Genomic DNA, 27,919 nt, shown 5'->3' on the forward strand with positions numbered 1-27,919 from the left:
TTCCATTGGAGCAGAGGCAGCAAGCGTGCACAGGTTCCTCTCTGTCTTCACAGAGAGAGGAGAGCTCAGAAATGGCAGCAGAAGCTTCACCATATACTATGAAGTAGCTAAAAGAACTTCAGTTGTGCTGCTTATATTTTAGAAACAACAGCACACTGAATGCAAGGAAAATTGTATTTTGGGTACACTTTAGGGGATATTAAAATTAAAGATGTACTTTTTCTTTAATATAGCCAAGGAAATAAATTCTATATAGACTACCAAAAAGCTGTTCATGTGATGTTCATTTCTTATTAGTTCTTACTCTTTCTATGCTACCACTGCACTATTCTATTCAGTCAGCCTGCAATGAAAAATGCTATCTGCTTATTGAGACCACTGCTCACGGCACTAAGAAACAGCGGTAACACTGTCACCAACCTTTTGAAAGCTACCTACTTTCCCAGACTTGGCTCCAGTCCCTTACTCCTGGTTCTCTCTATTGGTCAGTCAGGTAGCCACATTACAAGCATGACCAAGTGTACAATTGGGGTAAAAATTAGGCTTGCCAGAGATTTTAGCAGCAACCTATAACTCTGGAGCCACTGATCATTTTGACACAAGGTTTTTTGTTGGTGATGTCTTCTGATGGTGCATTTTCTCATCAGCTTCTATTTGCCAGATAGGTAACAAAAGTTGGCTATAATGTGCAGCTTAAACTTTCTCAATTTTATTGCTTTCTATTAATCCTCCATTATGATTTGCGATTTTCAAACTGCTTGCTAAAGTATTAAAGCCTTAGCAACCAGCTAAAAACTTAGCAACCGATTTCCTCCAGGTGGGGTAGAATTTTGACAGTTGCCTAAAATAATTGAATAAAGAAAAAGTCCTGTGGTCTCGCCAATATGAGCACACTAAAGTACTTTGCAGTTCTTTACTCTTTGTACATCAGACCATAGCTTCGTTCAGCACAGTAACCTTCCCATAAAATGCTATTGCTTGGAATGCTAGAGTGTATGCAGAGCTGTGTGTGTTCTGAGTACAATAGCATATAAAGAAGCAATTACCTGTTGGGCGCCTCGCTCATTGCTACTGGTCCTAAGTTCATCAGAGTGGGCGACACACATTTCATGTAAAGCTGCCAGGTTGCGGGACAGGTCAGTTCTAGAATGCTCAGTAGTATCTGGGAGTTCAGGCACATTCTGAAAAATTTTTAGGAAGACAAAGAAAAACATAAGACACTATATACATAACAGTAAATGGTAACTAACCAGCCATGCATTTGTGCATGTCCATATTTATCTGTATTTCTCACATTTCAAGAGAAAAAATACCTCCTTTTGCGGAAAGACAATCCGAACTTCCAAAAATAAATATACATACATACATGAGTTCACTAATTAAAAGGAAACCTCTGACTTTTTCCATGGTAATATGATTGATTTGGGCCCTTGAGTTGCCTCAGTTCCAGAGAATCTGTGCACCACTTACTCTGCAAGCAAAGGGACTTCAAGTCCTAGAATCTATTACTTCACAATGAAACAAGATGAGGGGGGTAGGGGGTTAATGACTGAGCTCAAAATCAGTTGGCATACAGTTCCTGTGAGTCAGGGGCAGACTATCATATCATCTATAAAAGCTGGAATGAGCGTATGTCTAACATAATAGCCAGAAAACTGCTTCTTTCAGCTCTCTAACTAGCTAACTAACTCTCTAGTTAGTCGGCGACTTGAAGGGGGGACATTATTGTTCACTTAGTTTGCTTTTGATCCTTAACACGCAGGTCATATTCAAAGGCAAAGAGTTATGTCTCTCGTATAACCCCCAATCAAGAGCTGCAAAGAAGGAAGCACATCCTATTTACAAAGTTTCATTTTTACACTGAACTATTCCTTTAAGTTCAGGACAGAGTTTTAGGCTCCCATGCATACTGTCCAAACAATAGATGATGTGGGTTCAGTCTTTTCTTTAAAGATATTACAAGATAAAAAATGAACATGCATGGTTATTTCTACAGAGTCTAAAAACTACGTAAGTTACACCCAACCTCAAAAGCCTTCCAGATAATTATTATTTCCCTTTCCTCCATAAAAATAAAGCCTGGTATATGATGGTAACTAAGCTGAATGAATCCATATTGGTGGCAAACAATCCTATTGGGTTTAATATTGAATTAGTTTTTAGTAGCCTTAAGGTATGGTGATCTAAATGAAAGAAAAACCCCTTATTTGAAAAACTTGAAGTTCTACATTATTCTTCATTCATGATAATAGTAACCTTGTCATACGCTTCAGGTGGCCCAAAGGCTGAAACTCCAAGGGTGGCTTGAACCGAAAAGGATCAGCAACTACTAACGTGAATAGAAAAAAGGGACTCTATTACCAGTAAAAGGTTACTTACCCCAAGTTCATCTAAAAACATGATCATGCGCTGCTTGTTGTCCTTAATAAATGGGTTGACTCCTTCCATGTACGGCTCCTGAAAAGGGAAACCCAAAGGGCAGAGATGCTTTAATATCTGCTGTATAAATTGTTCTCTGTACAATTTTCAAACATGACTCTTTAGCAGCTCAGTAACAGGGAGAACTAAGTCCTTTTTTACACACTGTAGTTGTAAAAGAATTGTGCCTTGGGTGTTTCAGGGCTGCATGATATGGAGTGAATGCAATTGCATTGAAAGGAACAATCCTTATCTAGAGCTTATATAAGCCGGGTAAATAGGGCTTCAACTGGACATGCATATAGCCTATTGCTTTAAAGGGGTGGTTGACCTTTAAGCTAACTTTTAGTATGTTATAGAATGGCTTGTTCTTAGCAACTTTTCATTTGGTCTTATTTTTTTTTATTTGTTATAGTTTAAGAATTGTTTGTATTCTTTTTCTGACTCTTTCCAGCTTTCAAATGGGGGGTCACTGAACCCGGCAGCCAAGAAACTATTGCTCTGTGAGGCTACAATTTTATTGTTACTATTTATTACTTATCTTTCTATTCAGGTTCTTCTCTATTCATATACCAGTCTCTCTTTCAAACCACTGCCTGGTTGCTAGGGTAAATTGGACCCTACCAACCAGATAGCTGCTACAATTCCAAATTGGAGAGCTGCTGAACAAAAAGTTAAATAATTCAAAAGCCACAAATAATGAAAACGGAAGACTATTTTCGATCTGTTTCAGATCAGCACTGTCTGCATCATACTAAAAGTTAATCTAAAGGTAAACTACCCCTTTAATTAATATATCTATAGTATTTGTTTCACCGAACCATGCATAACAATGACACTGAAAACACCTTACATTTTACACCTGAAGATTATGTATACAGTCATTAATGAAAAAACATTGTTAAACATGGGGGCAGTAAGGTTTCCTGTACATTTGCTTTTAATTATAGTTATATCAAATTCTTCCATTCATTCTTATCAGATTAAAAGGAATAAAGAAGGCAGCTGGTTCTACCAACAGTTACAAAGCTGGCAAATGTATCCCCAAAACTCACTGCTAATGAAAGATACAAGAAGAAAAGCAGAATGAAGCAACAAATCCAGCTGCACTGTCAGACAATATCACAAGCCATACTGTAGGAAGCTGCAGGATTTAAGCTCATACAAACACACAGTGCCCACAGGACTATTTGAAGCTTTACACCATGTTATACACACACAATAGACAGAATACACTACAGTGCTTATATGTAATAAATACTTATGATATCTTCTCTCCCCACAGTTAATGATCAAAGTGACTGTAACATAAGGGAAATTCCACACCTGTCAGATGCAGATGGGAATACCTCTATGGACTGGATGATACAGAGGATTAAAGGGGCTGTTTACCTTTAAATAAACCTTAAGCATGATCCAGAGGAAGATATTCTGAGACAATTGCAATTATTATTTTTTTTTTTTTTTTATTACTTGAGGTTTAGAATTATTTAGCCTTTTGGTCAGCAGCTATCTGGTTGCTAGGGTTCTAAATTATCCTACTAACCAGGCAGTGGTTTTTATGAGAGACCGGAATATTAATAGAAAAGATACATTACTAATTATTTATCTTTCTATCAATGTAACTGTAAAATTGTAGCCTCAAAAAACAATAGTGTATAGGCTGCAGGGGTCAGTGACCCCCATTTGAAAGCTGGAAAGAGCCAGAAGAAGGCAATTTATTAAAAAACTATAAAAAAAAAAAAAAAAAAATTAAGACCAATTGAAAAGTTGCTAAGAATTGGTCATTCTGTAACAGGGGTCCCCAACCTTTCCTACTCATGAGCCACAGTCAAATATAAAAACACAAGCATCATAAAAGTTCATGGAGGTGCCAAATAAGGGCTAAGATTGGCTATTAGGCAGCCTCTATGCACCCTATCAGCTTACAGGGGGCTTTATTTGGTAGTAAATCTTGTTTTTATTTAACCAAAACCTGCCACCAAGTCAGAAATTCAAAAATAAGCATCTGCCTTGAGGCCACTGGGAACAACATGTTGCCCATGAGCCACTGGTTGGGGATCACTGTTCTATAACTAACAGTTAAGTTAAAGGTGAACCAGCCCTTTAAGAATTTAATTCTGCAGAATGGGGTTTGTTTTAAGTTCAGTCCCATATAAAGTAAATACAGCATGCATTCGCCTGAATAAGTGGGTGGCATTTCTGAGTATCATATAAAGTGACGGCACGTAATAGCAAGATGTTGTTAGACCCAATGTCACAGCAGGTTCAGACAAAGTAGCCTACTTATAATCAGCAATGCTGAATTCTGAGGACTACAGAGCACTATTATGACTTAACATCTATAGGGTTATATAATAAGTTTGCCCAGGAGCAGTAACCTATAGCAACCAATCAGCAGGAAGCATTTACTGGTCACCTGTTTAAAAGCAAACATTTTATTGGTTGCTATAGGCTACTGCTAGTGGGCAAACTTAGTGCCTTATATTACATAGGGTGCTAGTATCTTCTGGCATCCATCCTCTGAAACACAGCATTTGGGTCCCAGTGCAAGGCTACAATGAGAGTGGCAAAAGAACAGGATGCATGAACTGCACTTACAATGGAATGAAGGTCATGCAATGGCAAGTGCAACAGCGGTTACCGGTTAAGATATAAAAGAAACTTATTTTCTTACAGCTCCGGAAGAAAAAACGCAGCTTTGTGGCACAGCGGCAGCTTGTCCCTCCCGTGCCAACCAGAATGAAAGGAATTGATATTAGACCGCATTAAGTACAAGTTATGTAAGCCCTACAGATTCCCAATTGCCCCTCCAACAGCTTACAGCAAATTGGTTATTATAAATGTTAAATATAGGTCAGAGATCAGCATTAATAGATAGATTTCATTTGACATGTTATCAGTATTTGCAAGACTGGAAGGGAAAGTAACTGAAAAAAAATGAATGGGTTTTGTAATTAAACATACTGCACTGATAACAATTGAGTATTTGCTTAAGAAGCTGTAATGCTTAAGCCACGCAGGGGTGATTCTTGGCCTGCAGATAAACGTGAGCCAACAATTAGCCCCATGCTCTGATCAGCTTTCAGATGTGCCTGCGCACAGTAGATTTTGGTGCCAAAACGCAAGTATGAGTTTCGGCACCAAAATGTGCTCTGTGTGTCTGCACCTAGGCTGGCGCGGTGGCTCAGGGTGGAGTCACATAAAAAAAACTTTTTGGAGTGTAGGGGCTGATTCTCAGCTTGCAGGCCAAGAACCAGCCCCATGTGGCCAAAGCCTTATAGAGCTATATTAAATAAGCTACTATGTTGCCACAAGGGCTGCAAATGAAAGTCCAATAGGGCTGTATGGCAGTTGCAGAGCAGATAAGAGATAACTGCTGATAAACAGGGGTCAAATGTCATACATAGTTTTCATATAAAATAGAACCAACATATATTTTATTTGTAGATGCTAGACAAACAGATATCATTTTTTAAATGAAAATATGACATTTTTATTTATGGTGTTACTAGCCCTTTAAAACATGCTACAGATTAAAAAGTTGATTTTATAAATAACACACATATAGACACACTTTTGGAGGCAAAACCTATTTCTTTTTATGAAAAACAAAAAAGAAAAATATTAAAAAGGTCATTATTGCCCAAAAACTTTCATGTCGTGTGCTTAAGTACAGGGAATGCTTATGCTGGCATGGTTTAATGGTATTTCTCTGTAAATGCTATAAAATGTAGGCTTCCTTGCTATGAAGGTTTTATTTAAGTTATGACCCTGTTTGGCTGGTCACTCTTGGTTGTCAAACCCCTTATAAGAGAATATGAGTTATTATGGCTTGGTAGCTAAGGCACAGAACCTGGGAAATGGGGAGCAAAAAAGGAAATCATTATACATTCACCACTAACATTACAAGGCAATGGGAACATTAAAGGATAAGAAAAGTCTTATTTACCATGGCTGCTACCTACAATACTGCTCCACCAACTTGCCAGAATTTGTCCATTCATACTTACACCAAGCTATGCCTGCGCAGAACAGTAAAACTAACCAATTGTGCATGTCCACATCTAGATTGTCTGGTTAGCGCGGCACAACACAACGAAAAGCAGTACACCATAAAATGGTTTAAAGGACAAGGAAAGCCCCAAAACCCTAACTCTGACAAACATTAGTCCACCCCTGCTCAACCAAATCCCTATATTTTGGGGGCAGAAAAAAATTACTTTTAAATGGACTGGCCATACATAGTATGTGGCGTCTTGCATTCACTGCTTGTTCTTTCTGTGCGTGTGAGATTACAGACATCACATTGTTCCTGCGTTGGGTTTATGCACTAACCATCAATGAAGAGCAACCAAGCAGACAGGTTTTTCAAAATTAGGGGCATCACCTTGGAAATGATGACACCTGAGGGAGATTTACTAAAGCTTTATTTTTTCAGTTTATATAATATATATATATATATATATATATATATACACAACCATTTTTGCTTATTGCATGATAACTAACATAAGTATTGTTGAACCAAATAAAAAAAAAAACTAAAAACCTCTTAAACCATGAAGCAAAGAAAATCTTCTAATTGTAAAAGGGACGTCTGCCTTTGACTTCTACATGATCTCAACAGGTTTTAACTGGCGTATTTTTGCATTTGCAATTGTTGCAATATTTCCACAACAAATTCAGGTTTGAGTTTTAGTAAATGCAGTGCTAGCTACTGGGTCACAATGCTGCCTTCTTTGCCAGTTAAAAGAAAAAAAAGAGAAAAAAAGTTAGTTATGGGATATAGTCTGACAATTTCTGGGAGTGAGGAAAGATAGCTAGAAGGAATATTTCCAAGCAGAGCAAGCTGTGGGTACAAGTTACTAAACTTTTGTTCTTCAGTTTTAAACCTGTAACCCTGCTTGCAAGAACATGGAGATATACAGTTAAACTATGCCAGCATTCTGCTCTGTACAAAGTACTACTGAGAGTATAGAGATTGGAGAAGACTCTTGCATATTCAAGCAAGCCTAGGTTAGGTTGGCTTCCTTAGCTCCACACAGAGAGGTAAACGGGCATGGCAAAAACAAAAAAAAGAAAGAAATATAAAAATAGAATAGTGCAAGAATAGCAGTTAGGGTGATGGTTTATGTCCCACTTAAATGAGTTTTAAAGAAAAAAAAGTGTAGGCACAATGGGATATCCATCAAAATCTTCCCTTGCAGAGGAACACCAGTGCTAAAATGCCAGAGATTGTGCCCACAGAGTGAGGAAAGGATTCAAAAGAATCTTGAATTAAATTAGACTACAAATGCCAGTACTAATAAGTTTTATATACCCTAAAACAGAATTAAAGATTTTAGAGTAGGCTCCGTCTATAAATAAAAGGTGGTTCTCCCAAATGTGCCTTGTTGGGTTACTACTTTTTGTGGCTTATACTGCTGCTTTCTGGACTTACTGATAAACTTTGGACTTCCAAAAACTGCTAGGATCAGTACAGTCTCTGTGGAGGAGAGCTAATACTTCTATATTACTCTTTTCTCAAATAGCACAGCTATGCACATCTAACTAGCCATGCATGCCCAGATGGTCAGGTACTAGTCAAAATTGGCCATGTATGTCCAGCTTAGCTTAGGATCCAGGTATAATCTGTATTGCATCTAAAAAAAGAAATGAAATAACGTGCTAGACTAATAAATTTAGACTACCATGCTTGTGGCATGCAGTTTTTTCTCTGTAAGCCAAATTCCTTACATGATGAGAGATTGAGAATCTGTTGATTCTGAATCTGTTGAATTGAGTTCACTGTAATGGGCAGTTTAAACAGGCAGACTTACACAAAGCTTGCTGGTCTCTGCTGTCCTGTTGTTTTAACAACAAACCAGGGATCTCTCCTCTGTTAAAATCTATGTTGGAGGGCATGAACTGCTCATTTGTTTCTCCTTATTTTCGGTTCGGGTTGAAGACACGCATGCATGTTCTTTGGCAGAAGGGGAACTTATGTCTCAGCCATTAAAGGAGAAGGAAAGGCTAAGTCACTTGGGGGTGCCAAAATGTTAGGCACCCCCAAGTGACTTTAATCTCTTACCTTTTACCCCGGGCTGGTGCCCCTGTTAGGAGAAAACCGCACCAGCCCGGGGTAGCTGCAGCCAGCATCTCCTCTTCCTTCTTTGCGCGCTTGTGCATACTCAGTAGAGTGAAAAGCCGAACATTAACAAAAAAGACGGCTTTTCAATCTACTGTGCATGTGCCGGCCCAGGGATTTTGTTAGAGAAGGAAGCACTCGCTGCAGGTACCCCAGGCTGGTGCAGTTTTCTCCTAACAGGGGCACCAGCCCAGGGTAAAAAGGTAAGCGATTAAAGTCACTTGGGGGTGCCTAACATTTTGGCACCCCCAAGTGACTTAGCCTTTCCTTCTCCTTTAAAGAGGGTAGATACAAACTATGCTGATACAGTTAAACTTTGGGAAGCCAACAAAGGATTTGCTAAAAAATTATAGTGTGTTTCACAAGAGAGGCTCAATAGCAATTATTGGGCAGTAAATTGTAAATTACCCTTCTAAAATCAGTTAAAAAGTCTATAATGTTTCTGAAATAACCAAGTTACTCTTCACTATCCCCTTCTCTGCAATCTCTCTCTCATCATTCCCTCTTCATGAAGGGGGGGGGGGCTCCCTTTACCTAGAAGATGTACTAGAGCTCACTCTTTGAAAATAACCAGAAATACTTTTTCATTCTCTACATGCAGGATTTGTGCCGGAGTCAGTTATTTTTTTAGATTTTGTTTGTGCTGAAGCCAGTTATTTGAGTTAGCACTAATACAACTGATAGGAAATCGAATCAGACTTTCCTGTCAATCTGACGCTGACCTCGGCACATACTCAGAGAGAGATAGTGTATGTATGTATGTATATGTACAACCTTACAATATACAAAATTATACACAGGGAGGACAAATGTTATAATAAATACAATAAATAAGTATAAATACACAGAAATTAAGTGCCATGTAGTATGGGACACAATAGGAAGGAGGTCCCTGCCCCATAGAGCTTACAATCTAAGTTGAAGAGTAATTGGAAAATTTTTAGAAACAGGTGAAAACTTTTAAATAATTATATTTAGAAAGATTATTATTTCTATAAAATATAGCTTATATATTTATAATTTCCTGATAGTTCCCTTTAAATAAAGAAGCGTTAATTTCTGACTCTGTATGTGCCATGTTATAAGACAGTATCTCCTACCTAATGTTAAAACGAATCTAAACACTCTTTGCTTGGCCACATTTTAGTGCAACTTTGTTGCTACACTACAAATCAGCATATATTAATTTAGTGCTGGGCGGTATACCGGTTTAACCGGTATACCGGTTTTAAAAAAAAAAAAACGGTATGAGTTTTAAACATACCGCTTACCGGTATGCGCGCCTCCTGCTGTTTTTCTCCTATTACTTCCGGGTTGCGCCCGTGCGTACGTGACGTCGGCGCGCATGTGACGTCAGCGCGCACGCAACGTCACTAGGACGCATCGCTGGAGCTGGAGGAACCACAAGTTGGGTAAGTTCTGCTGGGGGGTTGTGGCTGGGGTTGGGGGGGGTTGTGGCTGGGGTTGGGGTTGTTGGGGGGGGGGGCTGGGGTTGTTGGGGGGGGTGGGGGGCCACCAATATTTATTATTTATTTTTTTATTTATATACCGTCAAATACCGTGAGATACCGATATAATTTTGAAAAATACCGTGATATAAATTTTTGGTCATACCGCCCAGCTCTATATTAATTTATCAAAAGTTTAAGCAAGGTGTAAACTGTAGTCCAGCAACACAAGGGTTGTAGTCTTAAACCAGTGATGTTCTGTAAAACTGCACGCTGACTCTCCAGAGTTAGTGGCTACATTTCATTTAAAAGAATTAGGGGGTTCACTAGGACAGTTTTATAAATATCCCATTAAACTAAGCTAGCATAAACTCATGTTGATGGAAAAACAATCCTCTTGTAGTAGTCTTAAAATATAGTGCTTCATTTCCAGACTTTTTATCTGGAAAACTTTAATTACAGATTCAAGGAGTTTTCTCCACTCAGAGGCTAACAGAGATACCTTCAGATTGGGTTTATAACCTTCCTCTGGATCAGTTAGAAGTTAGGCAGGTTTTACATAGGCAAAAATGTTGAACTCACCAGCCACGTCTCTTTTCAGACTTAATTGCTATGTTACTATACCTGCATTATCTGTCCTGGTATAATTTAGAGTGTTTTACTTTCATAATTGTTTCAATTGCCATTCTAGGGCTTTCCCTTGAGATCAGGTTTTGCTTTAAAGAAAAGGAAAGTCAACAATCACAGTGCAATGCCAGAAGTTGGTTAGCCCCCAGTGAATGTATTCACTTACCTGACACCTGGGCCGGTGCTCCTGTCAGCTGAAAACTGCTCTTCCAGCAAGCACCACAGAGCAATCCTCTTCCTGCTTCCTCTATCCATGCACAGGTGCAAAAGCACAGTAGAGTGAAAAGTTCAACTTTAAAAGCAGACTTTTGCACTCTACTTCGCATGCGTCGGCCCAGAGATTCAAAAGAAAGAACAAGATCATTCCATGGTGCTTGCTACAAATAACCCTGGCTCAGGGCAGTTTTCTGGAGCCCCAGCCCGGGGTATCAAGTAAGTAATTAAATTTTGTGACTTTCCTTACCCTTTAATATCACCGTCCCTTCCTTTGTCTCTATCCAAAGCTATCCTCCTCGTGAAAACAAATTGGTAGCATGCACAAAACTAAAGGAAGAAGAGCACACACAGTAAAGGCATATGGACTATAGTGTGTAGAGATAGTATTTTAGTGTCTAGCATATGCATACCCTGTACTGGGAACAATTAAAATGCAAAACACTGAAAGTCTTTGCATATTTTTCGTAACGAAAAGATGTATTTTAGTTACTATTAAATCATAAAGGAATTTAAGTCATATTGCTTAAAAAATTTACAGTAATAACTAAATTCACATCCTGCTCAACAGACTATCTACTTACATTTTTAGGGTGGTACAAACGGAGCAGAGAATTAGCTCAAATGCAATCCGTGTGTGCAAATTAATTCATTTCAGTGAATGGAGAACTATAGTATAATGTGGCTCCAGAATGTACCATATTTTTTTTTTTTTTTTTTTTTTTTAAACAGGCATGCTTTCCATCCCCACCCTGCTTACTTTAGCTCCAAACTCAACCAAGTTGGCTAAGTTCTGCAGAGATTTGGCGACCAGCGTCAATGTTCTTGCAGCAGTTGGAGAAGGAGAATCTGTGAAATACCAAAACATCTATAAATAAATGTATGAAACCAAGCTTAATCAGAAATACAAAAAATTTAATAGATCTATTAAACGCTCTGATAGCTATGTCTATGTAATTTGTTTTATAGCTTATCACTGTCATTTACTAATTCTACAGGTGCATACAATAACCACCAGTTCCAATGCAACTGAGAGATGCTAAGAGCAGAGGGGGGGGGGGGGGGGGGTGTTCTGTCCACCAGGGGTACTTAATGGCCAAAAGGTAAAGATGGGACCATAAAGGCACAGAGAATTCCAGGCTAATATACTGATTTAGCATTACCTCTCTCACAGGCACAACTCATAACCAGCTTGAATGCACCCAGGTCTTCTTCAATTTTCTTGATCTCCCCCAAAACTTAAGAAAAGACACAGCTTGGGTTGGGTGGCATGTGACCACCTGGCAACGAAAAGGCCCACTCATTTACTTTCTGAATTCTATCTGTCTGGGCCCTTTGAGCTCCTATAAACCTGTAGGTCTCAAAGGTACCAAAGAGCCTACAGCCACACTACAAATTAAGCATGTAATGATCAAATAGTAATAGTAATAATCAAAACCCCCAAAAAAGGATAAAATGTCAGATACTTATCACCAGTCAAATCAGTAGAGTTATTAATTGGAATTTAATAGGACTTCAAAGCACAAAATATTTACAAAAGTAAAAAAAAAATTACTCTTTTGTCCCTATTGTCACAAACAGCAAATGGCCTATGAGGAAGTAGAGGTTCAGTAGAATCCTGGTTTTGTAAATCCAGGGAGAGCCCTTGCACAATGTGTTTCTGGGTTGCTTCCTCTGCAGAGACTAACTTGGGAATGGCAGCGCTAGGGCTTTCCCCTGAGCAGGGATTCTCTCTGAGGGGGGTGGCAGTAGGGGGCAGAGAAGGACCGCTTGCAGCAAAGAACCATAAAACAGCAGAAGGTAATAAGCCTGCAATGCCTACCCCCTCGGAACACACACAAAAGAAAGACAAGTTTTTTTGGGGTTTTTTTTTTTTTTTTTCAAAGTACTAAATATGGTTTCTAAAAGCAGCCCTAACATTAAAGGCCAATTTGTATGCATTTGGAGCCACCTGTACTACTACCCATACCCTGTATGTCTTGCCACTGTTTCGGGAGGAAGTGCTATTTCTTAGGTTGTAAACAGGCAATTTTTAAATTGAAAAACTTTATGGTTTAGTTAGAGATATGATACATACATAATTTTGCAACTTCAGTTTCTACTTACCAGATATGATATTAAACATCCTTGGATTAAGGATAGCTGGACAGATTAATCGCAGAAAAACAAAGCCACTTAGGGGAGAGAGGAAAAAATAAGAACAGTGATTGGCTGGTTCAACAGACTAAAGACATAAAATGATTTAATTTTTCCTAAATCTATTTTTCAGGTTATGGAAGTATTTATAGATCTTTTCCATCAACATTTCATCTAATGAGCAATTAATATACTAATAAGACATGGGTAAGTGTTCCTTATCTAACAAATAAAACATATGGGTCAAAATGCCCTTAATTGCCTTTTACTGCCACCTACAATGTTTGTGTCATGTTAATTTATTAGAGACTTGTGACCATGTTCATATGCAATGCTTTAATCCCAAACTGTGGGACTGTGTGCACTCTTGCAGTCACATACTATGACTCTATGAAGCACTGTGTACATGTTGTGTTACATATATATTGATTACAAGTAAATAATTTGGTAAAAACGCTTTAGTAATAAAGCCTACTTACCTTACAACCCTTGTTCTCATTGTAGCATTAGAAGGCCACTTTTGTTGTACAGACTTCTGTAAGCACCCATAGATGTATCTCAGTGTCCTGTTTTAAATAAACACTGTAACTCAATAACATTTTGTCTTACATAAATCATGGGTAACAATCTACACTGACCCTAGCAAGATCTGGAGTATGGAAAAAAAACAAAATGCACAATTACAAAGTAAATTTAAGTGAATGCTAACAGCTAACCAAACAACCACTCACTCTTAAGATGGTCATACACAGGTAAAAAAAAAAAAAAAAAAATAGCCAAAAGAAGCAGATCTTGGATCTTTATTAAGCCACCAATTCCAATTTGGGGAGAACTCATCATCTGACCACCAGGCTAATAACCTTACCACATGGGGGGGGCAATGCATATCCAACTGACCAAACCCTGGTCAGATACTGATACACTTTTCATCTTGAAGAGGTTGTTCACCTTTGAGTTAACTTTTAGTACGATGTAGAAAATAATATACTGGTACAATTTGCAATTGGTCGTATTTGGCTTGTATTATTTATAATTAGTTTACTATTATTTTTTCATTATTATTTAAATTTTTGTTTAGCAGCTCTCCAGTATGGAGGTTTTAGCAGCTATCTGGTTGCAAGGGGCAAAATTACCTTAGCAACCAGGGATTGGTTTGAACAAGAGACGAATAAGGGAGGACCTGAATAGAAAAATAAGTTAGAAAAATTAACATAACAATAAAATTGCATTCTCACAGCAATAGTTTTTTTGGCTGCTGTGCAGTAACCTCCAATTGAAAGTTGGAAAGTGTAAAAAAAAAAGGCAAATAACTATAAAAAATAAATAATAAAGACTAGTTGAAAAGTTGCTTAGAATTATACATACCAAGGGGCACATTTACTAATCCACGAATCCGAATCACAAATGGGAAAAAATCGTATTGGAAACGAAAATTTCGGAAGATCGCAAATATCACAAAAATTTTCGTGCAAACGTCCGATAAAGTTGTGCGGCGCCCGAAAAAGTCGTGCGCCGTACCAAAAAGTCGTGTGGACGCCCGAAAAAATCTGCGAAAATACGCTCGGAACGTTCGCATGAACGCTCGAGCGTTCGTGCTTTTGTAAATGTGCCCCCAAGAGTTAACCTAAAGGTGAACCATCCCTTTAACTTGCAAGCTCTCTAGAATGATTCTACTTCACGGATTACTTTATATTTAATGAGTTGGAGGTATTCTTATTTCTGATACTATAATACATTGCTTAACAAAAAAAAAAAAAAGCAAAGGGCACTTGTACAGTGAAAGGAATGAATGCCAGGAAAGAACAAGGCAAAAGACATCATTTTATTTTAGGTTAAAATTCTTACTTACGGAGGGAGTATTTCCGCTGCCATAAAGATTTTCTCTACTAGCTCGGAAAGAAGGATCAATAGGTGTTGCAAATTAGCATTTACATCTTCGTTTTTTTCCAACTTTGAGGGGTTTAACTTTAAACATAGGACAGACACAGCACAAAAATAAAATGACATACATCATTGAAGTCTCAAACTGTGCATGCATACTATACTTTTATGTTGATCTAAAAAAAAATAATGATTCAGGTATAGGATCAATTATCCAGAAATCAGTTACCCAGAAAGCTCCAAAATATGGGATTCTCAAATAATACCTTTTACTTCCTGATAACTAAGCTTTATACATCCAGGTATTAAAACAATCCTATTTAGTTTATTTAATGTTTAAAAGAATATTTCCAAAATTATTGGATCCCTTATCCAGAAAACCCCGGGTCCTAAGCATTCTGAATAATGCATCCCATTCTTGTATTATGAATAATAATTAAATATTTAAAAAAAAATATCTTAGTAGCCCTTCAAACAGGAGTTTCATGTACTATTGATTGTACAAAGTGAAATATAAAAGTTTTAAAAAGTGCACCTAATAGTCTTAAATTAGTATCCTCCAGCTGGGCATAAAACTGATAGGGTACCACCAGTAGTTTGAACTACAGACTAAAAAAATAAATAGGTTACAGACTGACAAGAAAAGTTAGCTCTAACAAATTAGACAATATAAAACAAGCCTCAGAATAAATTTGTTTTCTCATTACCAATGGTCCACTGACCCCAGAGGCACAACAGAAATGCAAATAATGCCAAGATCACAAAAAAGGAAGAACTGCAAACTGCCTCAGCACAACAATGTCTACATCAGACTAAATGTTAATGTTAAGGAACTTGCCCTGTTTATACATTTAGAATGCAAAATAAAACAAAAATACATTTTCCATAAAACTACTGTCATAAACCAGTTGTTCTTATCTGCACTTTTAAAAGAAATATTTGCATATATAGCCTGGTACCGATCTATTTTGTGGAAACCCGTTATCCAAAAAGTTATGATATAAAGCAAGTGCCATTCTTCATAAGTTTCTTGTATAAATGTTTTTAACTCATTTGCTTTTTTCTCAGTAATTAAAGGATAAAACGCTAAAAGGTTTGTTCCCTTTTAAACTAACTTTTAGTATAATGTTCTGAAAGCATTTGCAATTGGTTTCTTTTCTTTTTAGTGTTTTTTCAGTTGTTTAACTTTTTGTTCAGTTGCTCTCCAGTTTGGAATTTCAGCAGCTATCTGGTTGCCAAGTTCTTGTTTACCTTAGCAACCAGGCAGTAGTTTGAATGTGAGACTAGAATATGAATAGGAAAGGGCCTGAATAGTAACATAAGGAATAAAAAGTAACAATAATAATAAATTAAGATCATACAGCAATGCTTTTTTTTGCTGCCAGGGGTCAGTGACCCCATTTGAAACCTGAAAATATGAAGAAGAGGAAGGCAAACAATAAAAAAAAAATAATAATAATAATAAAGACCACTTGCAAAGTTGATAGAAATAGAACATTCTATAAACATACAAAAAGGTAAACTTAGAGGTGCAAAGATCTAAGTGGATGCTACTGGTTACTAGACCTGGGTAAGTTATATTAAGTAATTATAGGCTGGTATAATATGCTCACCTCACAGGATTGCTTGCTCTCTAGAATTTTAAGAATTGTGTCTTTCAGAGCATGATGAACAAATGGTGTAGCGGTAGCTTTCATGTACTGTTCCATAAGTGTGCTTGCCAATGTTGTTGCGCGAAATAGTGTGGTGGCCTCATCTGAAAGGAAACTTTACATTACTAAACAAAAGGCACGCTAGCCATCAGACAAGAAAATATTTCATAAACCAATGTTTATATTACAGAATCGATACTTTTTAAAGCCACACAGATAAGAATTATCCATATTTATTATGTTGTTAGAGAACAAAAAGAAGGGAGCATTCACAGTTAGCCCTACTGAATGAGTAACCGATGGGGGCTTGTGGGTCATCCTCTGCTTATACAGTAAGCCAACAATGCACATAACTCTTTTACCAATCTTCCTTTCCATTGTGCAGAACTTAGGCTGGTAACCAAGTACCAAGTGGATAGGGCAGGTTTCCAAATGTCATGTTTTCCCCAGTGCTGTACACTAGCTGTTGCAAAACAGCAGCTTGGAGGTCATCTGTCTCTACCTCTTCAACTGGAATGTCTCATACAGATGGAATCTCTGCACAAAGCCTCCCCCCTTTGTTTTCTTTTTGCTTTTGTTTATAAAATGATATGGCCTTACAAAAGCAGCTTTATCCAACAACAAGAAGTGCAATATGGCTATGGCATTCTTTAAAATGTAACTGTATATGTGACATGAGAAAGTATTAGGCACAAGTGTTTATGCGCAACAATACATATGGGCAATAATCACAACAAAATCCAAAAATCAGGCAGATGCCCGAGTGCATGTAAAAAAGAGAGAGAGAGTACTGCGCTGGGGAACACTGGGACATCAAAGTTTTATTTAAAAAAAATCTAACATTTCCACAACAGACAGAGTCTGTGCCATATAAACAATATATACCCTAACCAAAAAATGGTCCCAAAATGGGCCACATTAACCATAAAAACCACTGTAAATGAACATAAAAGTAATTATAAAGAAAAACATGAGTGAAGATCTAAAGAAAGGTAGAAAATGTAGGATAATCAAACAATGAAACAATGTTACTGGTTGTGAAAGTTATGAAGAAGTGTAACAAAACATGGTGAGATGGTGAAGTATAGTATAGATCATAACGCAGGCAAAAGGACAAACGCGTATTAGTAAAGCCATGTCTGGATCACCTTGGTAAGTAAAAAGGCAGAAAACCCAGTGCCGGCGGATCGCCTACAGAGACTGAGATGAGCATGTTACCTAAGGTCAATTTCTTTCAATAAAACTTTTGCTTTTTTTACCCAAAGTCCCAGTGAGTGCGGTTCTCTCTCTCTTTTAGGTATTGTAGTCCATCATATATTATAGCCATATACCCTATTTGTAAGTGCATCTGACTTTCTTACTTCCCCTTATACAATTATTACTCTCTTTTTCTCATCTAATTTCTTTTAGCCCTCCGTCTCTAAACACTATCTTTTAGTTACTTACTGCATACTCTTACCCCAATCTGCCAGACTAATAAGGGGCCTCTAAATGTGCAACGGCGATGCCCAGTTTTTTCTAGTGGTCAGGTTCAACCTCAAGACTACAACAAACCATGCAATATTCTGTCACATGTTGCAAATAAGAAGCCTGTATTTGAACCAAAATCTCTTTAAAGCAGCAAGTTCCTCAAAGAAAACATGCCTCTATCTTATTTTAATAAAAAAGGCATCATAACCTATTTAATTAGAATCCAATGAAATATCACTAGCTCAATGTTAATCAATATTTTAAGATGAGTTTTCCCATATTCACCAATTAGTGCTTACTGATGATTATTTCAACAGATTGCGCAACTGTCTGGTCTTACATACCTTCCATACCAATCTCTCTGTCATTTAGTGTTCGTAAAAGTAGCGACTCCATTTTTTCATGCAAAAAAATCCGTAACAAAATGCTGGCCAGTAGTGTTCGATCTTGTCCACACACATGTGATAATGCATTGACGACATGCAATTCTTTTTGCAAAATTAGCTAGAAGAGAAATAGGTTTGTTTTTTTATTTACTAGTGAACTAATAGCAGATAAAATTAAGAGAATTCAAATACAAAACAAAAAAATGCAATCAAGGGTTACATTCCAAACAAATATATATATATTTTCAAAGTATGCAAATACCTCTTTAAACTCTGTGTACTCTTCCTCTGGCATAATTTTCTCCATTGAGTACCGTGCCCGGACACGCAGGGATCCTGGCTCTATACCTTTTAGAGGTATATGGGAACTAAGTTGGAACCATTCATCTGTCGTCTGTCCTTTCTGCAAACGACTTAGCTGACAGCGCATGAACACTATATACAAATAAAAACAATGTTACTGATTTGCAGTATCTAAAGTGAGGCACTTAAAGCTACAATGACACTACCTATAACGGACAAAAATTATGTCAATATCAATAACAAGGGATTATTGTACAGGTATGGAACCTGTTATCCAGAACACTCAGGAACCTGGAGTTTTCTGGATAAGGGATCTGTCCATAATTTGGATCTCTGTACCTTAAGTCCAATAAAAATATTTTAAACATTAAATAAACCCAATGGGAATGTTTTTCCATCAATATGGATTCATGCAGTTCAGTTACAGGTTTAGGACCCGATATCCAGAACGCTCGGGACCAAGGGTATTCTGGATAAGGGTTTTTTTCCGTAATTTGGATCTCCATACCTTAAGTCTACTAAAAAAATCAATAAAACATTATTTAAACCCAATAGTATTATTTTGCATCCAATGAGGATATATCTTAGTTGGGATCAATTACAAGATACTGTTTTATTATTACAGAGAAAAAGGAAATCCGTTTTAAAATTCTCGATTATTTGATTATAATGGAGTCTATGGGAGACAGGCTTTCCGTAATTCTGAGCTTTCCGGATCCCATACATGTACCAATAAATAAAAGGTACTTTTGAATTATTAAAAAGAACAAAGCAATCATTATTAAAAATTAAAATTTGTTTAAATTGGGAAATGGCCTTCCCATAATTCTATGCCCGCAGGGGGACAGCCCCACATTTTGAAAACTATTGCTCTAAAATGGTTAAACTGTATTTGCAAACCACCCATTTAAGGATTGCTATGCATCAGTCTTTTACCAAAAATGGAGAAAGTCAGTTGAAATAAAATGGATGCACATATCTCTTTAGGCTTTGTTTTAGAAATCCTATGACAAATGTGAAAGACAGATAAGCTTACATATGTCAGGGTCTTTACTCTTCTTTGTCTTGTTGCTTAAAATGATCTCAAATCTGTTGATATCTGGTGACAGGTCACTAAGAAAAAACATAACACATATACAGGTTAAATACAGGTTTTCTAGCTACAATTCTGTAGCCCAAACTATATTTTACAATTATGCATTATATTAAAGGCACACTGTCATGAGAAAACATGTTTTTTTTCAAAATGCATAAGTTAATAGAGCTTCTCCAGCAGAAGTAAAATAAGTAGAATAAACAGTACACCATAAAAATCACGACAGCATCACTTTAAGCAAAATAACTTTGCATACTGTAACTAGAACAGCATTTAAATAAAATGGGTATATTGGCCTCGAAAACAAAAAATGTGGGACAAACCAATATTTGCCTGGAAGAAAACCATTATAAAGCATTATGAGGCATTTTGTCTATTTAGCAGTATTGGTTCTCCCAATTTTCCTTTGATGTTCCAGACAGGAACCCTTTCTAATGTTATTCTTAGTTTGCATATGGGCAAGTTTCTAACCATCTGGTCCAAACACACTAAGGGGGACTAAAAGCCTATAAGTTAAGTCTGCTCCATAGGCTTCTTTCTAAAGGGCAAATAAAAGGTAAAAAAAAACTTAAAAGGGTTGCATCTCTGAGCCTTTTTGCAAATTACATTCATTTTCTATTTGAAATGCAAATAACAGTTGCTATTTGCATTTTAAGACCTCTAATACCATATGAACTGGGAGTCAGCAACCCCAGGGTGAACTGAATACAGAAAGTGCATAGACAGAATCGCTGACATTTTCAGCCTTCAAAGAAAGTTGTTGCGCCAAGCCTGCCTAGCATTATAAACTGCCTAAAACTGGGACTCAGAAACCACTTAAAACAAGATGAATGTAAATTGCAAAAAATGTAAGGAAAATTATTTTACACCTAATCGTATTTTGAGGTTTATATACCCTTTAATTTACATTGAATTAATTTTGCCAACAAGAGCAAATGCAATACTTCTTAGCAAATGACAGGCTATTTTGCTTAGGCTGATCACTGATTTTTGTGCAACAATTCGAAAAAATGTCAGACATTTGTGGAAATGAATTTTTATGAAAAATATGAAAAATGTTTGAGTTTTATTAAATCTGCCCCTAGGGTTAAATTTGGTTATTTTAAGTGAACTAGTGTTTATATTAGTGTGCTTTTTAATATTACAGGGAAACCTCAAATTTACATACCCTGATTTTACGTTTTCCTCATTTTACACTGTTTCTGTGGTCCCACCAATAAATAATGCATGATGCACTTCTATGATTTTCCTAGATTTTACAACATTTCTGGTCTTTAGAAAATATAAATACAGCAGGGAAAATAAGTACTGAACACATCAATATTTTTCTTAGTAAATATATTTCTAATGGGGCTAATGACATGAAATTTACACCAGATGTCGACAACAACCTAAGTAATCCCCACATGCAAAGAAATCAAAACTAGTAAGTCCATAAGTTAAGTTGTGTGTAATAAAGTGGAATGACATGGAATAAGTATTAAAACGTGCTGAAATCTGTCAGTATTTAGAAAGCAATCCTGTCCCCTATCAGTACAAATTAATATCAGCTGATGGCCTATAAGGGCTCTGGCACACGGGGGAGATTAGTCGCCCGCGACAAAACTCCCTGTTCGCGGGCGACTAATCTCCCCGAGTTGCCATGACCCGCCATCCCGCCGGCGAACATGTAAGTCGCCGGCGGGATGATTTCAGGAAATCGCCGAAAAAGGAAATCGAGCCGCCGCGTCTGCCATCCCGCCGGCGACTTACATGTTAGCCGGTGGAATGGCAGGGGTAGGCAACTCGGGGAGATTAGTCGCCTGCGAACAGGGAGTTTTGTCGCGGGCGACTAATCTCCCCCGTGTGCCAGAGCCCTAAAAAGGTTTCTCATTACCAAGGTATCACACAAGAAGCCTCTCATGATGAGTAAAAGCAAAGAGCTCTCTCAAGACCTTCACAACCTTATTGTTGCAAAACATACTGATGGCATTGGTTACAGGCGTATTTCTAAGAAAGACCTAAATTAGCAAGTACGGTTGTTTCAAAACAAAGATAACAATAAGTAATGCTCTTAACCGACATGAATCCACTGCTGTGAAAAAAAAAAAACTATTGAATTCTGGGAGAATATAGTATGGTCAGATGAGACTAAAATTGAATCTTTGGATGTCATTGCACACACCATGTTTGGAGGAGAAATGGCACTGCACATCACCCCAAAAACACCATACCAACAGTGAAGTTTGGTGGTGGGGGGTGTGGGGCGGTTTATCAACATATGGTACTGGCAGACTTCGTATAATTGAAGAAAGGATGAATGGAAAAATGTACTGATGCATTCTTGATGAGAATCTGCTGCCATCTACCAGGAAAGAGGGTGGACATTTTAGCAAGACAATTATTTAAAACACACAGCCAAGGAAACTCTCAACTGGTTTCAGAGAAAGTAAAAAAATCTTCTAGAATGGCCCAGTCAATCGCTTGACTTGAATCCAATTAAAAATCTATGGAAAGAACTAAAGATCAGAGTTCATAGAAAAGGCCCCCGGAACCTTCAAGATTTGAAGACAGTTTGTGTGGAAGAACGGGCCAAAATCACACCTGAGCAATGCATGCGACTAGTTTCTCCATACAAGGAGACACCTTGAAGTTGTCATAACCAAAAAAAAGCTTTTCTACTAAGTATTAAATACATTTCAGTAAGCGTGTTCAATACTCATTCCCTGTGTCATTCCACTTTACTACACGTAACTTAACTTATGGACTTATTTGTTTTGATTTCTTTGTATATGTGGAGTATTTAGGTTGTTACTGACATCTGGTGTAAATTTCATGTTAGAAATATATTTACAGAGAAAAATATTGATGCGTTTAATAATTATTTTCCCTGCTGTATTTATATTTTATAAAGACCAGAAAAAATCATGTAAAAACTACGAAAATCATAGAAATGCATCATGCATTATATATTGGTGGGACCACAAAAAACATTGTAAAATGAGGGAAAATGTAAATTTGAGGTTTCCCTGCTTTTTTATTTATTTATTTACAGCGAGGAAAATTTGCAACATGGTCAAATTTTCCTTGCTGCAAATAAATAAATAAAAAAGCAAAGACCAACTGAAAAGATGCTAAGAAAAGGGGTATTCCAAAACATACTAAAAGTTAAACTAAAGATGACAAACATAGTAAGCATTACGGTACAAGTTACCAAACAAAAACGAAAACATTTCAAACTTACTCAAAGAAAAACTCTTCTGACCAAACAGGATTTTGACCTTCACGGGCATGTGTTTTTGCTACCTGAACACTGTTAAGTTGGATATTACAATAAGGACTAGTAAAATGTTTCATTGGGAGCTTATGAGCTTCTTCAACATGCAAATTAAGGCTGCTGACCTAGGGCAGAAAAAAAGACATATTGTGATATTTTAAAATGATTTTAAAAGAAAAAACAAAACATTTGAGAAACAGCATTTGTAAACATCCTCTACAGTTTACTGTGTATATTGTTACAGAGACAGTTCATGCTGGGACTTTTACCAATTTTTACAATTTTATCAGAGGGCTTATTAACACAACCAGTTGTAGAGTATTGCCGTCAATGCAAATAATATGGTACTCCAGTTAAAATTAGAATTGCATATACTGCAGCTACTAGTGATGGGCAAATCTGTCCCAAATTTGCTATACGTGTTTAAGTCAATGGGTGACTTTTCCCCACTGCAACATTTACCGCACTACTTTTTAAAACATTTTTGCAGCCATTGGAGTCTAAGGGAGTTTTTTTGCAGCAAAACCTGGCGAAAAAATTTTTGCTCATCACTAGCTGCTACAATAAAACTGTTAAATTTACACCTGACTACTGCAACAAAATTATGAACCACTACCAAACAGCTCGCACTCACCTGGCGCAGACGCTTATTGGATGGAGACTGCGTTATTTTGCGTAAACAGCAAAAGGCCTGAAGAGTTCTCATCCAGTCCTATTACGAAATGTGGAAACAACTTATTATATTTATAACAGGGTGTAGTAGATTTGAATTATTTTGTAAACTAAAGTTGGAGTGTTGACTAAGAGGATACACAATACAGTATAAAATAAGTACAATAAAGTGCATAGAAAGTCAATAAGATTTGCATAGAATTAAATGCCTCAGGGCAAGGTCACACTGGGCGGATTGTTAGCTGGCAGATAATAATCGGCACCTAAGCTTTTCTAGTTGTGCCTGCACCCGGAAGCACTAAATCCGCACGGGAGCACGCACACTCAGCCTTGACAACAAACACAAGACTTGGCGTTTGTTAACAAAAATCGGCAGTGTATGTCTGCACCTAGGTGGATTCAATAGATGAGCCCTGTTGTTACATAAAGTATAACAATAAAAATAAGATTTACTTTAAAAACCAAAATGACTATTTTTGCTATCTTCCAGCAATCAAAGTGCCTTTTCCATTTTATGAAAGCACTTTTCATTAGAGGTCAGGTACTGAAATCATTACAAAGTGAACATTAAAGGAGAAGGAAAGGCCATGTCACTAGGGGGTGCCATAATGTTAGGAAACACTCTCTCACAGCTACCCCAGGCTGGTGCGGTTTTCTACTAACAGGAGAACCAGCCCAGGGTAAAAGCCTAACATTTGGCACCCCCAGTGGTTTTTACCTTTCCTTCTCCTTTAATAGAATGCTGGCAGAATGTTACTACAATACAATAGAGCACCTACTCACCAGTGGGGAAATGTATCACCAATGGAAAAACGGTCGCAACGGGACCAAAATGGCGCTTAGCATCAAATTTTGTGTTTGCATGACAAAATAAACTAACAATAACTTGTGACAGAATATTCGCGATAGCTAATTTTTCAGTTTGCGCACGTGCGCAGTGAATGTAATAAAACATCTTAAAAGGGGGGCGGAAATTCTGATGGGAGGGGAGGAGCAAAATGAGCAGACTCCTTTGTGCCCCTGCCCTGACCAGACCTTTCTGATAAAGCTTAATTAGTTTTTACCTTTCCTTCTTATTTAATGAAAAAGGCACAGTCACAATTATGCCATCATCAAGCATGTGTTAAACATTCACATTGTTTAGTGAACAGTATTACATTGCGTACAGCTCTAAACATTTGCAAAAACGCAATTTTACACAGCACTTGAGATTGTTATTACAATCCCCCTCTTCTCAAACAACAAGACAAAACAAATAGAGCTATATATTTATATCTAACAAACGTCCAGAGGTGCACTCCCTCAAAAATATATTTAATGCCTGGGTGTCAGTTACATATGTAATCAACAGTTCCACAAAGTACAGCATTCAACAGGTGTTAATTGGTTCAGAAATCTGAAGTTTCAAGTCTCTCTGGACTTTAGCTGTAGTAAAAAAAAAAATAAAAAAAAGGTAATGTGTACTTACCTCAGCTTGTTCTGGAGTATCACAAGCAAAATAAAATATGTAATGTTCTTCACTAAAGTGCTGAACAACAATCTGAAAACAGTTTGGCCTTTAAATGGGAAACAAAAAAGAAATGTTTATTTTACAATGTACAACTTTGCAATGAAATATTTATTTTCCTGCATTTCATGGCGGAAGCTGGTTATGCCCTTTACTGCATTTTTTTTAAAAAAAAATGTATTGATCTCTGTACTGCAAAAAACACGTCAGGAAATATGCCACTTAATTTTTAATATACATATTAATCATTTAAATACACAGATGGGGAAGTATATCTACTCCTGCTAAATGATTTAACCTTTGGTATCCACAGTGCAAGTAAAATAAATTTGGCCCCTTACAGGTATTTTAATCCTCAAATGGAGATTTCAGTTTAGCCCATGATTAAATTTAAGTAGAAAAATACAAAGTATAAGGCCTATCTGACAGTAATTTCAATACTGGTTTCAGTGGATAGCTTCTCTCAGTTTCTTACTTTTGGGGACATTTCACATCACATATGGGTTCCATCTACATTGGCGGTTTTTGTTTTGCATATATAACATGGGCATAGATCATTTGATGCACTGAAGTCCTGCTACATAATATCAAATATTAAATGTACTATGTGATTTTTCCCAAATTTCTTCCAAACTTGGGGATATTTTAATGGAACTGACAGAACTGGTTCAGGAATACATATGTTTTACTTTCACTTGCAAACGGGTGAAAGTCCAAACAAATCCTCTCACCTGCCAAACAGGCTGTCGTGTACTACATAGACAGAACATACACTCAAATCAAATAATCCTTTGGGCTTTGTGGCACGCTTTTCACTTTCAAAAAAAATTAGCTGAGCATCATTGCCCTCTAGGATAAAATACAAGTTTTTCCATCTTTTTCCTTTGCCTGCAAAAAAAAGATGCATAAAATGAAACAGGATATGACAGATGGAGAACTTTTCTTCAAAACTTTTTTTTTTTATCATTGATGCATTTCAGGCAGACTGTGCCCATTGCAAACAGGCCTTAATTTGTATCATATACTGCACTGTGCCAATTTTCTCTTAAAGGGGTTGTTCACCTTTGAGTTAACTTTTAATATGATGCAGAGACTAATATTCTAAGACAATCTGCAAATGTTATTATTTGTAGTTTTTTAATTATTTACATTTTTGTTCAGCAAATAAGCAAAATAATTCAAATAATTCAAAAACTATAAAAAAATAAATAATGAAGACCAAATTAAAAGTTGATTAGATTTGTCCATTTTATAGCATACTAAAAGTTAACTGAAAGGTGAACCACCCCTTTAAAGGTAATGACACAAGGGATGTTTTGTCTCCAACAATAAATCTTGGCTTATGCGGGTGACAAAACATCCCTTGTTTTCTTTTCACCAGCTAAAATATGAGATTTATTCAGGGCAACTAGTCTCCTTGTCTGTCATTACCCTAAGAAGGAAAATGCACGGATGACGTGCTGCACAGGTTTCATTACTGAAGACATTTAGGGGCTGTTTATTAATGCTTGAGACTCCTGGCTCAAGCAAGTGGCTACTGAAGTCTTGTGTAAAGTCCTGAACTGTGTGGTGTCTGTATAAACTACCTTGCACTTAAGCCAACGTGCCCCTTCCCACTGACAGATCCAAACACATAGGGGCCCATTTATCAATGTACGATTGGATATGATTAAAAAAAATTGTATTTTGTCTAAGTTTTAGAACTGTGTGTATTTTCTGCATTTTTTTTGTTAATTTCCACGACTTTTTCGTACTTTGAGACAATTGCTGTGCCAAAAAAAATGTATCTGTCGCAACGAGTACGAAAGTTTCAAAATTAATTCAAGCTTCGGTATCGTGACTTTCCTTGGGCCAGATTGGAGCTGCAGAGTGCCATTAAGTCCTATGGGAGGCTTTCCTTGGGCCAGGTTGGAGCTGCAGAGTGCCATTGAGCCCTATGGGAGGCTTTCCTTGGGCCAGGTTGGAGCTGCAGAGTGCCATTGAGCCCTATGGGAGACTTTCCTTGGGCCGGGTTGGAGCTGCAGAGTGCCATTGAGCCCTATGGGAGACTTTCCTTGGGCCAGGTTGGAGCTGCAGAGTGCCATTGAGCCCTATGGGAGACTTTCCTTGGGCCAGGTTGGAGCTGCAGAGTGCCATTGAGTCCTATGGGAGGCTTTCAAAATCATGCACTGAAGGATCAAAGCCAGAAAGGTTTTTGCGCCATTTACGGTGTTCAGATGCGAAAATTTCAGAACTTTCGGATCACACCACAATATTTTTGTACGACCACAATGCAAAATTTTTGTGCTTTTAACGCACATCAGAAATTATCAGATTTAATTGGAATTTTTTCTATCATACTTTTAAATGTCCGAAATTCAGACTTTGATAAATGGGCCCCCTAGAGACAAGAAACTGCAACTCTCCTATTCCCTAAAAACAAAGTAAGAAACACCTAATGACAATGAAGAAAAGAAAGAACAAGTTACATGTGGCACACTGGATGTAAAATAAGCTATAAATAACCACCTAGTCATAGTTAAAATACTCACTCTTCTTTAGAAGATATCCTTTTTTGACTATATTTTTATAAAATGCATCCTTTGTTCTTCGTTTGATTGTATTGTAGATTTCTTTGCCATCCAAAAAATCATTCAACACTTGTTCTTGATGCTAACAACCATTGGAAAAAAAATCATATTATTATATTTCCTATCAGGAGTATTTAATATAAAAAGCATTCCC

The 27,919-nt window shown here is 37.2% G+C and overlaps 1 protein-coding gene across 1 annotated transcript in view; it reads right to left on the reverse strand.

The window, feature by feature from the left end:
• Window positions 1-27,919, reverse strand: part of rasa1 (RAS p21 protein activator (GTPase activating protein) 1) — a 45,572-nt gene that overhangs the window by 1,012 nt on the left and 16,641 nt on the right. The window contains 15 exon segments of the mRNA NM_001113831.1: window positions 1,047-1,181; window positions 2,380-2,457; window positions 11,597-11,685; window positions 12,943-13,010; window positions 13,452-13,538; window positions 14,822-14,937; window positions 16,467-16,609; window positions 18,320-18,479; window positions 18,624-18,796; window positions 19,701-19,777; window positions 22,984-23,141; window positions 23,651-23,728; window positions 25,157-25,244; window positions 25,927-26,083; window positions 27,727-27,847. Of these exon segments, the coding sequence (NP_001107303.1) occupies window positions 1,047-1,181; window positions 2,380-2,457; window positions 11,597-11,685; window positions 12,943-13,010; window positions 13,452-13,538; window positions 14,822-14,937; window positions 16,467-16,609; window positions 18,320-18,479; window positions 18,624-18,796; window positions 19,701-19,777; window positions 22,984-23,141; window positions 23,651-23,728; window positions 25,157-25,244; window positions 25,927-26,083; window positions 27,727-27,847 (1,728 nt within the window).

The sequence above is a fragment of the Xenopus tropicalis genome, chromosome 1 (genome assembly GCF_000004195.4).
Source record: "Xenopus tropicalis strain Nigerian chromosome 1, UCB_Xtro_10.0, whole genome shotgun sequence".
NCBI classification, from domain to species: Eukaryota; Metazoa; Chordata; class Amphibia; order Anura; family Pipidae; genus Xenopus; species Xenopus tropicalis.